Here is a 13,727-nt window from a genome sequence, read left to right on the forward strand (position 1 = left end):
AATGAAATCTCTACACTCTCACTCCCTTGGTTGAGGACACAGTTCCAGCAGTAGAGGGGTCTCACAAACAATCTCCCTGACTATCTAACTAAAGATGGTGCACTCTGTGAATGATCCTCAGGTTCAGAGCTGGATCTGGCCTCCTCAATTACTGCAGGGGGGCTGATGATTGCTGCTGGCAGGAGTGAGTCTGCTTCTGGTCCCAGCATTTCCCCTCATCACAAACGAGGATGGGGAGGGTTCAAGGTGCAGATTACAACAACTGTACCAAGATCCTAACTGTAGTCTCCCACACTAGGGTTCCAACACACCCACAGCAGGAGGCAGCCCTGAATCGGCACCCAGAGCAGTGGTGTCATGTGGTGACTGAGGGCTTGTCTACACTAGGGGCTGAATCGATACCCCTGCTATTTATGCAGCGGCATTGATTTAATGGGTCTGGTGAAGACGTGATAAGTCGATAGGCGAGCGCTCTCCAGTAGACTTAATTAATCCATCTGAATAAGAAGTAGAAACTATATCAATGGGAGAGCACCATTTTAAGTCAATGTAAGTTGTATGGATGTAAGTTATATAAACTATGTAACTTACATCCATGTAACTATGTAACTTATGTAACTTAACTAGAGTAATTTAGGTTGACTTAGAGCATTAGAAAAGGGTTGAGTTTCCCTAGGGAGCAGAAAGGCAAACCCAGCCATGCTGGCTGGGGGAGTTTTCCCAGCAAAACTCTACAGTCTGCGCATCACCTTGAAGACTACAGTTGCTTCTCCTGTGCTCAGGGACTTCTCTCTCCTACTTCTTACAAAGGCATAAGCCACCCAAAAGGGTTGAGCAGAAAATAGGATCATAACTAGGCTTAGATTTTTATATGTAAATGGCAATAAAATGCCAATTTCACTGTACACACACAAACTGATGCAAAATATTTCCATCGCTGCCAATTAAAATATTCAGAGATGCAAAGTAAGAAATTAGTTTGGCTTAATGCTAAAATTTTTATATGTGCAGTTGACAGTTTGTATTTTGATGCTTATAAACTTTAATTGTCTGGACCCCCCCCCTCCAGTAGTGATGTGGGACTCACCCCTGCTGCACCTCCTGCTGGTGTCTTGGGAATTAGCTCATTTCCAGCCTTAGAGCACCCTCTGCAGGTCGGGGTCCCACATCAGCTCAGTCCCCTGGTCCCTCCCAGGACTCCGGTGCCCCGTTATCTGGAATGCTGCCCCTGGAAGTACACCTGTAGTAGGGTGGTTACCCGCTCCAGCCCTGACAGGGTTAAAAACAGCCCAGGAGAGGGCTGTGGCTGGGGCAAGAAGCCTGGGCTGATTGGGGAAAGTAGGCTCAACTGGGGCCACAACCCAGTCAGGCCCAGCTGGCCCCTATAACAGGCTGTGAGCCAGAAGCCCAGTCAGTCTCCCTCTGCTTGTAGAGGCACAAGGGCCTGGCTGCAAGGCCCTAAGCAAGACACCTCGATTGGGAGCAGGGTTAGGGAAGAGCCAGAGGAGCTGGGAGCTCTGGCCTGGAAAGCCCCAGGCTGCAGGCCTGACTATAGGCCGAATAGGTGCAGGGTTGCAATGGGGCAGCCCATGGGTAGGCAGAGGCAGCAGATCCAAACCCCTTTGCCTGTGATGAGTGGCTGATACTGCAGGCTGCCCCAGTGAACGGGGGCTAGATAGAGACTGGGCAGTAGCCAAGACTGAGGCGAAGTTGGGATAGTGAGTGGGGGCTCCCCTGGGAGGGGGAGACCTGGTACTGTCAGGGGACAGCACCCACTTAAAGGTGCACCAGGGTCGTGGGAGGGACATGGGGGCCAGCAGTGGTGGTGAGACACTGGCCTGAAGAGGGTGCTCCGGAGGCTGGATGCTAATTCCCGAGGACAACCAGCAGGAGGTGCTGCCGGGTGACTCTGTGTGGGCTTACAATACCCCTCAGTCTCAGAGTCTCCCCTCTCCAGGGAACCCCCATCCCCTATCCCCACCTTGCCTCATTTGTAGGCTACTGCCAGTCACCAACTTGCCTCCGCACCCTGAGGCAGAGTGCAGGGTCAGCCACTCATCATAGGCAAAGCTGAGTCTGGACCTGCTGCCTCTCTCTGGAGCCCAGTGCCTCTACCGGGCCTTGGACAAGGCCCTGCAGCCTGGGGAGTTGCCAGCCTGGAGCTTCCCAGCCTTGCCTCACTCTAGGCACCCTGAGCTTCCCAGCAGCCAGACCCCTCTCTCTCTCTCTGAAGGTAGAGAGAGACTGTGTCTGCTCCTGGCTTCCATGGCATTTATAGGGCCAGCTGGGTCTGTCTGGGGCATGGCCCAGCCTAAGGCTCCCAGCTCCAGCCATCTCCAAGGGCTGGCTTTTAACCTTTTTCAGGCCAGGAACGGGTAACCACCTCGCTACACGCCCCCTTTGTGTGCCCCTCCATAATTTCCTGCAACAGTGAAAATTTAAATTGATGCAAATAAAAAAATTCTTAAAACCCATTTCTGCAAACTCTTGAAAATTTCAATAGATTAAAAACAGAAAAAATGATTAAAAATAAACATTGATATTATTCATCAATTTTTTTTTTAAAGATTTAATTCGGCCAAGTCTAGCCCTAGCTCTGCTGTCCACCTCAACATGCTGGCCAGCCATTAAGAGGAGAACACACTGTAACACCTTTAATGATGGTACAGGCTCCTTCTCTGCCTAGAACTTCAGGAAGAACTATGCATCCTGCATCAACTGCTGAGAAGTTCAGTCTGCACCACCTCGTGCTCAAATCTGTGCATAGCTGAGCTATCAGTGAGGAGCTCAAACACTCTCTCCATTCTGAAGCGGGGTAATTAGGTTAGATGGGGTGAGTTTCTCCCAGGAAAGATAGCACTGCTGTTGCGTCTCAAATTGTATCTAGTTTTTTCTTTTGTTCTGTCTACAACAATTTCAAGCTTTTGAACAAAATCAGTGATCATGATTTATTTCCTCTCTTGCAGGTGATTTTACTGTCACTGTTCGTGTTGCTCCTGAAGTTGTCTTGGTCGGACAAACTGTGACATTGTCCTGCCATCTCATAGGCCAGGTCCCCGCTAACATTCAAGTGCATTGGTACAAATTGGAAAGGAACAAAAATACAACGCTATATTTTTACAATAGCACAGAAAAAGGGACTGAGCTGGGCCTGGCTGGGGACCGGCACAGAATCAAAGGACGATATGGGAATGGAGTCATTAGGGTGAAGCTCTTTCCAGTGCAAGTAGAAGATAATGGTCAGTATGTGTGTGCGGTGACAAGCGATGGTGTCTATCAAGAAGCTATCACCCAGGTGACTGTTCCAGGTAAGCATGGAGATGTTGATACAAAAGTGTTGCCAGCAGGGACCAATGCCGCACTGATCACAGTGGCGCTGATTGTCCATTGCCTTGCCCTGTGTGTAGCAGCTGTATTTGCATTGAATCCTTTCCTCCCAACAGGGAGGGTTCATCAGCTGGCAAGGGAAGGAGAAACACCCATGTGCGTGCAATATGATGGGAGGTGGGCAGAGAAAGTGATGGATGGAGAGGAAGAGGAAAGAAGTGCTGGACTGGGAGTCAGAGACACTTCAGCAGTTTGGCATCCATCTCACATAGTATATGCAAATTATACACAGTGTATGCACACGACATGGATACCTCATGTAACTTTTTCTCTGGCTTTTTGCTGGTGGCATTTGCAATCCTCATCCTCCTGCATTGTGTGCACTACTGCTGTACAACAGCAATAAAATAACAAAAGCACAGGGGGAAAGCTGGGCCATTACCTCCCATCACACACACACACATGCACCCAGCAGTACATTAGAATCCTGCGGAACAGTGAGGTCACTGCCCACCCTTGGTTTGTACACACTGTGCCTGATTCTCAGCTACGCTAAGGCCCTTTTACATGGAAATGAACTGCTGACATTACCCCTTGTACAGAGAAAGGTCTCCTTGGCCAGTGTAGAGCTGATGTAAGGGCTCTGTAGTGGCCTTGCTTCCGGACGTGGTGTAAGGGCCATGTCAGGGTTATGTGAGAGAAGGAGCAGGCTAAGGGCTGGTAGGGATATGGCTGTGGCTATACTCTGCTTCCAAGGCCTCTTAGGGGACGATGGGAAACAAAGTGTAAGTTAGAATAGCCCTAAGGCTGCTCTGGCTTACAATGGGACCTAGAAGGACCCCTGAATGTGCCCAAAATATGGACAGCACAAAGTTGGATCTGCCCTTTTCTGAAAATACTGTTTGCTGGCTAAGCTGCTGCCATCCCAAAAGTGAAGCTGTCACATACATACGACCAAGTTATGTCTACATACAGTTTAGGATCAGCTGGTGAAGTGTTTGGTGATCTTTTGAGGTGGACATCTCTCTCTATCAATTTAAGATACTTTGAAATGCGAGATTATAGTTCAGTGTAGATTCAATAGGACATGGAGACTGTAATGACAGTGGTGATCATTCATCATTAGCACTCTTTGGTTGGTTTGTTAGCTAGTTCTTCAGCCTGTTCAACATTTTCTGAAATTGGTTTTTACTCTAGGTTTTGGATCTGCACCTCGCCTAACTATAGAACATCAGCAGAATAATTCAACCACTTTGAGGTGTGCGTCCCAAGGGTGGTACCCACAACCTGAAGTACGCTGGACTGACAGCACAGGACAAAACATAACTGCTATGGCTGAAACAAGAATCCAAAAGGATGTGACAGATCTGTATCAAATCCACAGTACACTCAGGATAGCAGATACTGCTTCTGACACCATCTCATGCACTATAATAAACCCCTACCTGAAGAGGCGCCGCAAAAAAGTTATTGCAATTTCAGGTAAGAGATGTTGTACCCTCAAAGCAAATATTCCTGCTCTTACTTACAAATTAGGGCTAAATGCTCCTGCCTTGTGGCCAACTATGTCATTCAAGGCTTGCCTACATGGAGCACCAATACACATTAGTGGGGTGTGATTTCTAAAGCGCATAAAAGGATTGCACATTAATTAGTCCATGTAAACCCCAGCTGATGCTCACTAAAGTTTCCCAGGTGTCCTTTACCATATTATTATTTGAAACGATAATATGGTAAACCAAAACCAAACCTGAATCTAAACCAAAATGGAACTAGATTGCTGACACTTACAATTAAAAAAGTCTAAATAATAAGATGGGTGAACTAGAGTGCCCCGTATTAAATGAGGATATTGATATAACAGGCATCACCAAAACCTGGTCCAATGAGGAAAATCAATGGGACACAATAATATCAGGTATCAGAGGGGTAGCCGTGTTAGTCTGGATCTGTAAAAGCAGCAGAGAATCCTGTGGCACCTTATAGACTAACAGACGTTTTGGAGCGTGAGCTTTCCGTGCCGACGTGCCCATACACTTCATCAGCTCGACCCGGATAAAGATGGACCAAAAATTTAAGGGGTAAAGATATATAATATCAAAGCTGAGCAGACACCCTAGAAAAATACGAGGTCTAGTTCAAATCAGACGAAGGAATGGAGGCCCGGTACTCTAGCAGCTTAGAGTGTTGAACCACCAAGGGAGGAGAAACCTGAGTTCATAGTACAATTGCAAGCCATCACGTCTTTGTTTGGTCCAGAGATGATGGGTAGTCCAATCCTTGCACATCGGACTGACGCATCGCAGTATATCTCTTTATGAAAGATCTGGATACTGAAGATTTTTTCTTGCTAGACAGGATGGTCACCTCTACAAGTCTGCAATATGCCGTAAGAGCCAGGAGGTGAAGTGCTTTCTTAGTTTGAAAATATATTGCCTTCACTGATATCTGATGTGATTAAATTATACTCCATTTTTCCGTAAGCTGACACATGTCCCAAGTAAACTTGAGACCGACAACGTACACATTAAGCAGATCCGAGGTCATTCTACCGATCAATGATAAGTCATAGTATGCAAAATTGAAACAAACAGTGACGTCAGGTGATATGAACCAAAGTGCCGGTGCTGGATATCTGGTTAGGTAACCTGTGATGGGTGTCGCTGATGTAGATATGTGGGCAGAGTTGCATTGTTGAATGTACCAGAAAGCCTCCTACTACAAGACAAACCAAGAAGAAAACCAACAGACTCCACTGGCCATCAATACAGCCCCCAGCTAAAACCTCCAACGCCAACCATCATCAGGGATCTACAACCCATCTTGGACAATGATCCAACTTTCACAAGGTCTTGGTGGCAGGCCATCACTTGCCCACAGACACCCGCCACCTGAAACGTATTTCAACCAGAACATGCACACCGTACCATCTAGTAACTCTACCTCAGGAACCAATCCATGCAACAAACCTCGATGCCAACTCTGCCCACATATCTACACAGCACCACCATCACAGGACCTAACCAGATCAGCCACACCATCACTGGTTCATTCACCTGCACGTCCACCATGTAATAATACGCCATCATATCCAGCATGCCCTCTGCATTGTACGTCAGCCAAACTGGACAGTCACTACGGAAAAGGATAAATGGACACAAATCAGATATCAGAAAGGCATATACAAAAACCATATAGATGAGCCACTTCAACCTTCTGTGCACACACGCATAGCGCCTTTAAGGTGCCCAATCCTGCAGCCAAAAAACTTCCAGGACCAGACTTCAAAGAGAAACTTGTAGGCATCAGTTCATTGTGCAAATTGAACCATCAGCTCTGGATCAAAACAAAGACTGTGAATGGACAATTGCCACGTTACAGAAACCAGATTTCTAACACTCCCTTGGGTTAATATACACACCTCTACTGCTAGAACAGGGCCCCATCCTCCCTGATTGAACTAACCTCGTTATCTCTAGCTTGCTTGCTAGCATATATATACCTACCCCTGGAAATTTCCACTACCTGCATCTGACGAAGTGGGTATTCACCCACAAAAGCTCATGCTCCAAAACTTCTGTTAGTCTATAAGGTGCCACAGGATTCTCTGCTGCTTTTAATAATATCAGGGTATAAAATATATCGGAAGGACAGAACACGTTGTTCTGGTGGGGGAGTGACAAGAAAGCGTAGAATCAAATTAAGTAAAAAACTTAAGCAAACTAAATTTTACTATAGAATATCTATGGATAGTAATTCCATGTTTGAAAAATAAGAATATAGCAGTAAGGTAATATACAGATCACCTGACCAGGATGGTGTTCGTGACTGTGAAATACTCAGGGAGATTAGAGAGGCTATTAAAATAAAAAACTTAATAATGTGGGGGATTTCAACTATCCCCATATTGACTGGGTACATATCTACTCAGGAAGGGATGCTGAGATAAACTTTATTGACATCTTAAATGACTGCTTCTTGAAGCAGCTGGTCCTGGAACCCACAAGGGGAGAGGCAATTCTCGATTTAGTCTGAAGTGAAGCACAGGATCAGATCCAAGATGTGAATGTAGCTGGACTGCTTGGTAATAGTGACCATAATATAATTAAATTTAACATCCCTGTGGTGGGGAAAACTCCACAGCGGCCCAATACTGTAGCATTTAATTTCAGAAAGGGGAACTACATAAAAATGAGGAGGTTAGTGAAACAGAAATTAAAAGGTACAGTACCAAAAGTAAAATCCCTGCATGCTGCATGGAAACTTTTTAAAGACATCATAATAGAGACTCAACTTAAATGTATCCCCCAAATTAAAAAAAAACATAGTAAGAGAAACAAAAAAGAGCCACTATGGCTAAACAAGAAAGTAAAAGAATCAGTGAGAGGCAAAAAAGAATCATTTAAAAAGTGGAAGATAAATCCTAATGAGGAAAATAGAAACGAGCATAAACTCGGGCAAATGAAGTGTAAAAATATACTTAGAAAGACCAAAAAATAATTTAAAGAACATCTAGCCAAAGACTCACATGTAATAGCAAAAACGTTTTTAAATCCATCAGAAGCAGAATGCCTGCTAAACAACCAGTGGGGCCAAAGAACAACCGAGATGCTAAAGGAGCACTTAAGGACGATAAGGACATTGTGGAGAAACTCAATGAATTATTTGCATTGGTCTTCACTGTTGAGGATATGAGGGAGATTCTCAAATGTGAGCCATGCTTTTTGGGTGGCTGGTCTGAAGAACTGTTCCAGATTGAGGTGTCATTAGGGAGGTTTTGGAACAAATTGATAAACTAAACAGTAATAAGTCTCCATGACCTGATGGTATTCACCAAAGAGTTCTGAAGGAACTCAAATGTGATATTGCAGGACTACTAACTGTCATCTGTAGCCTATCATTTAAATCAGCTTCTCTTTTGTGCCAGATGACCAGAAGATAGCTAATATGATGCCAGTTTTTAAAAAGGGCTCCAGTGATGATTATGGCAACTACAGGCCAGTAAGCCTCATTTCAGTACCAGGCAAATTGGTTGAAACAATCATAAAGAACAAAATTGTCAGACACATAGATGAACATAATTTGTTGGGAAATAGTCTATATGTTTTTTTTATAAAGGGAAATCAGGCCTCACCAATCTACTAGAATTCTTTGAGGGGGTCATCAAGCAAAGAAACTAGATCCAGTGGATATAGTGTATTTAGATTTTCAGAAAGCCTTTGACAATGTCTCTCACCAAAAGCTCTTACGCAAAGTAAGAGGCCACACAATAAGAAGGAAGGTTCTCTCATGGATTGGTAGCTGGTTAAAAGATAGGAAAGAAAGGTTAGGAATAAATGGTCAGTTTTCAGAATGGAGAGAGGTAAATAGTGGTGTCCCCCAGGGATCTGTAATGGGCCCAGTCCTATTAATATAGTCATATATGATCTGGAAAAAGGAGTAAACAGTGAGATGGCAAAATTTACAGATGACACAAAACTACTCAAGATAGTTAAGTCCCAGGCAGACTGGCAAAGAGCTACAAGACATCTCTCAAAACTGGGTGATTGCAACAAAATGGCAGAGCTGAAAGTTTAAATGTTGATAAATGCAAAGTAATGCACAATTCGGAAAACATATATCTTAACTGTAACATAACAATGATGGGGTTCTAAAATTAAGCTGTTACTACTCAGAAAGAGATCTGAGTCATTCATAGATCATAAGAATATCAGGTTTGAAAGGGACCTAAGAAGGTCATCTAGTCTAACCTGCTCAAAAGCAGACCCAATGCCCAACTAAATCATCCAACCAGGACTTTGTCAAGCTGACCTTAAAAACCTCTAAGGAAGGGAGATTCACCACCTCCCTAGTAACCAGTCCAAGTGTTTCACCACCCTCCCTAGTGAAAAGTTATCCAAATATCCAACCTAACCTCCCCCACTGCAAACTTGAGACCATTACTCCTTAGTTCTGTCATCAGTACCACTGAGAACAGTTAGATCCATCCTCTTTGGAAACCTTCCTTCAGGTACCTACAAGGCAAGCTACCAAATCCCTCCTCATCTTCTCTTCTGCAGACTAAACAATCCTAGTTCCCTCAAACGCTCCTCCTCATCAAGTCAGGTCTTCCAGCCCCTAATCATTTTTGTTGCCTAGCTGGACCCTTTTTCAGTTTTTCCACATCCTTGCAGTGTGGGGCCCAAACTGACACATGTACTCCAAAGGCCCTCACCAATGTAGAATAGAGGGGAAGAAATCATATTCCCTCGATCTGCTGGAATGCCCCTCTTAAATGCCAAAATGCTGTTAGCCTTCTTGGGTCAAGCAAGGGCACAACTTCGACTCATATCTCAGCTTCTCGTCCATGTAACACCTAGTCTGTTTTCTGCAGAACTGCTGCCAAGCCATTTGGTCCTAGTCTGTAGCAGTGCCATGGGATCTTTTTCCGTCCAAAAGTGCCCAGGACCCTGCACTTGTTCCTTGTTGAATCCATCAGATTTTTTGGCCCAATCCTCAATTTGTCATAGGCTCCATGCTGTATCCTATCCCTACCCTCCAGCATATCTACCACTCCTCCCAGTTTAGTGTCATCTGCAAACTTGCTGAGGGTCCAATCCATGCCATCTCACAGATCATTAATGAAGACATTAAACAAAACCAGATCCTTGGGACACTTCACTGACAACTAGACATGGACCCATTGATCACTACTCGTTGAGCCTGATGATTTAGCCATCTTTCTATCCACCTTATAAGTCCATTCGTCCAGCCCATACTTCTACTTGTTGGCAAGAATACCGTGGGAGTCTGCATCAAAAGCTTTGCTAAAGTCAAGCTTTCCCCTTTTCATTGTGGATAGTCCTCTGAAATCATCCATTCAATATGCAGCGGCAGTCAAAAAGCTAACAGAATGTTGGGAATCATCAAGAAAGAGATACATAATAAGACAGAAAATATCTTATTGCCTCCATATACATTCATGGTACGACCACACCTTGAATACTGCATACAAATGTGGTCGCTCCATCTCAAAAAAAATATATTGGAATTGGAAAAGGTTCAGAAAAGGGCAACAAAAATGATTAGGGATATAGAATGGCTTCCATATGAGGAGAGATTATTAAGACTGGGACTTTTCAGCTTGGAGAAAAGGTGACTAAGGGGATATATGATAGAGGTCTGTAAAATTATGACTGGTATAGAGAAAGTAAAAAAGGAAGTATTATTTACTTCTTCTCATAAGACAAAAACAATGGGCTACCAAATGAAATTAATAGCTAGTACATTTAAAACAAACACAAGAAAGTATTTTTTCACACAACGCACTGGCAACCTCTGGAACTCCTTGCCAGAGGGTGATGTGAAGGCCAATACTATAACTTGGTTCAAAGGGGAGCTAGATAGATTCATGGAAGATAGGTCCATCAATGGCTATTAGCCAGGATGGGAAGGAATGGTGTCCCTAGTCTTTGTTTGCCAGAAGCTGGGATTGGGTGACAAGGCATGGATCACTTGATGAGAACCTGTCTGTTCATTCCCTTTGGGACACCTAGCATTGGCTACTGTCAGAGGACAGGATACTGGGCTTGATGGATGTTTGGTCTGACCCAGTATGGCCATTCTTAAGTTCTTATGTTAACAGTAATTCAGGAAAGCACACTAGGGAACTTTTAGTGTGCGTTGTCAAGATCTACACAGACCAATTAATGCACAACACATTGGTGCATTTTATTAGTCACTCTCCCGTAGTGCATATTACCCCACCATGTAGACAAGCCTTTGGTGCAGCATAGTGAAGACCTGTACCACTCAGCGTTTCTTTTCAAATACTACTTTTGAGATCACCTCAGATGTAAAAGATAGTATAGCTCTGATTCTTTTTTTTACTTATCTGTCTGTATATCAGGAGTGAATCCCCCGAAGCTATTGAATTTACACTATTGTAAAAAGAGTATAAATAAGAAGAGAATTAGGGCTGTCCTCTTTTTCACTCTCTCTTCTTTACACATGAATATGAGTCACTATGTGCTGCTGGTGCAATTATAACCCCCTGAACATTTTTCAGATTTCTTTGATGTGGAGGCAGAACATGACGTCATTATCACTGTAATTGGAGAAAATGCCATTCTTCCCTGCTGGCTGATTACAAAACATCTGCCCCCAAGCGTGGAGCTGCAATGGAGGAAAGCTGGGCCTGGGAAGGATAGGACAATCTATCTCTACCTCTATGATGAAAGCAGCCCTCTGGTTAATTCTTATCCACAGGATGACAAATGCTCAATGGGTTATTTGTCTCCAAATGGAGTCAACAGCAGAGAATGGCTCAGGAAGAAATATGAAAAAAAGGCAGAAATTTTTAAAGGAAAGGAGTTTGGGAAAGGAAATATTTCTCTGAAACTGAATAATATTCAGGTGGAAGATGAAGGGAAATATGTATGCTCTGCCACAGCCAACTCATTTCACAGAGAGATCATCATTGAAGTCTTGGTTAAAGGTAAGAAAGGTCTAGAATTGGAAAAAGCAGATTTATCAAACTCTTATTCTGTCTCCCCAGGAGCCAGCACAGGCTTGTCCCTTCTCCACAGCACATTTTATTGCTTTGTCTATTATTGTTTTAAAACTCCTAAATGATGGAATTTCCACTTCTTCCATTGGTAGCTATTAGATGGCCTAATGCATGTCACTGTGAGATCAGTTTCCTGATTTCAGAAGTGATTTCAGACTGTCTGCTCTTAGAAGAGATACCAATAATAATCACTCTCCCCTTTATTTGCTTTTAAAATACCAATTCTTGGACTGTATTATTAAATCTATCTTTTAAAAATTAAAGTGATGTTAGAATGTAATTTAAACTACTTTTTTAATAAGCCCTTTTGACGCATCCTTAATTTTACAACAGAGTTTGTTAGCATCCTAAGAACAGGAGAATCTTCAGCGATAACAACTTAGAATCAAAGAAATGTAAGCCTGGAAGGGACCTCAAGAACTTTGTGAGAGTTATTATGGCAACAATTTCTTTACAACAGAGAACAGATCTTTTTTTTCCACACTCAGGTTGAAAAAAATTACATTTTATTCCATAAGGATAAAATTTTCAAAGGTGGTAAAATGATTTAGAATCTTGACTCCCATTTTCAAAAGTTACTGAGTTGTTGTCTACACAGAAAAACTCTGGAAAATTAATTTGAATTACCTGAAGTTGGAATGTAAAGTGGATTAGTTAAATTTCATTAACCCCCTGTGTGGAAATCCTTATTCAGATTTTAAGTTGCCTGAATTTGATTTATGAACTAATGAATAAGAATGTCCACATATGTTTACTGTGGCTTAACTAATCCATTTTAAAAATTGATCCAGATTAACTTTCCTGTGTGTCTCCATGGAGACAAGTCCTCAGACACTTTGAAGATAAGTCGCATTAACTTTCCAGGAAACTTATATTAGGTCTCCACTACAGATTTACGTCAGTGTAACAATGTCACACAGGGGTATTGAAAATCCACACCCCTAAGTGACGTAGTTTTACTGATCTAACACCTGGTGTAGAAAGTGTTATGTGGGTGTTTCTTCATTTTACTAGGGCTCCCAGATCTCTTAAAAGGGAGGGGTACCTCTGCCTGATTGCAGCCTGGGTTCAGAATCAGACCTGTCTGTCACTGGCAGCAGGGGAATTTCCGACCCACTGCAGTCCCTGACTCCCTGCCAGTTTTGTGGTGCCTCACAGGAGTCAGAGACTCCTTCAGTCTCCCCTGCTGCAGAGGCAGCTCTCTGAGGGAAATGCCAACACTGTATTTCATGTAGCCTCCTTTCCCCACACTCACCTTGTGGCTTAAGCCTCTTCCCTGCTGCTTGCTAATCGGAGTGGCTTGTCTTCCCTCCTGGCATGCATTGGGTCATGGTCTCTTCATTTCAGCGCACTGTGCTTGGGACATACAGATGCTGTCTCTTTGGAAAATGACTAAAGCTACTTATCTATTTACAGGAAATATAACCCAGCACATGAACAGCCCAATACTTTAGTGTCCCTGCCCCTTTTGCCTCCCCTGTTGGCAGCCCTGCGGTACGGACCACCAAAGGGGGGAAGTGGAAGAGACGTTAAAGCAGTCCTTTGCCGCAGCAGCACTTTGTGTGTTCCCTGCCAGCAGCCCTGCCGGTATGGACCCTAATGGCAGGGCTGCTGACACAGGAGGCAAAAGGGGCAGGGACATTAAAGCGCTGCCACAGCAGGTCGAAATGACAGTCTGGACCTATACATTGAATGCTTCCGCTGACGTGCACAGGCAGAAATCGTGGAAAAACAACACCGCTTGCCTCATAACCTAAGTCTTGCAGAACGCAATGCCATCCACAGCCTCAGAAACCAACCTGACATTATCATCAAAGAGGCTGATAAAGGAGGTGCTGTTGTCATCATGAAC

The 13,727-nt window shown here is 43.8% G+C and overlaps 2 protein-coding genes across 2 annotated transcripts in view; both read left to right on the forward strand.

Annotated features, from left to right (window-relative positions):
- The window catches only part of LOC116826823 (butyrophilin subfamily 3 member A1-like), a 156,246-nt gene that overhangs the window by 86,946 nt on the left and 55,573 nt on the right, over nucleotides 1-13,727 (forward strand). The window lies entirely within an intron of this gene.
- The window catches only part of LOC142047469 (putative selection and upkeep of intraepithelial T-cells protein 1 homolog), a 15,478-nt gene continuing 3,328 nt past the window's right edge, over nucleotides 1,578-13,727 (forward strand). The window contains exons 1-4 of the mRNA XM_075070513.1: nucleotides 1,578-1,593; nucleotides 2,967-3,308; nucleotides 4,525-4,809; nucleotides 11,375-11,803. Coding sequence (XP_074926614.1) covers nucleotides 1,578-1,593; nucleotides 2,967-3,308; nucleotides 4,525-4,809; nucleotides 11,375-11,803 — 1,072 coding nt within the window. The remainder of the gene's footprint in view (nucleotides 1,594-2,966; nucleotides 3,309-4,524; nucleotides 4,810-11,374; nucleotides 11,804-13,727) is intronic.

Source organism: Chelonoidis abingdonii, chromosome 11 (genome assembly GCF_003597395.2).
Source record: "Chelonoidis abingdonii isolate Lonesome George chromosome 11, CheloAbing_2.0, whole genome shotgun sequence".
Taxonomy (NCBI): domain Eukaryota; kingdom Metazoa; phylum Chordata; order Testudines; family Testudinidae; genus Chelonoidis; species Chelonoidis abingdonii.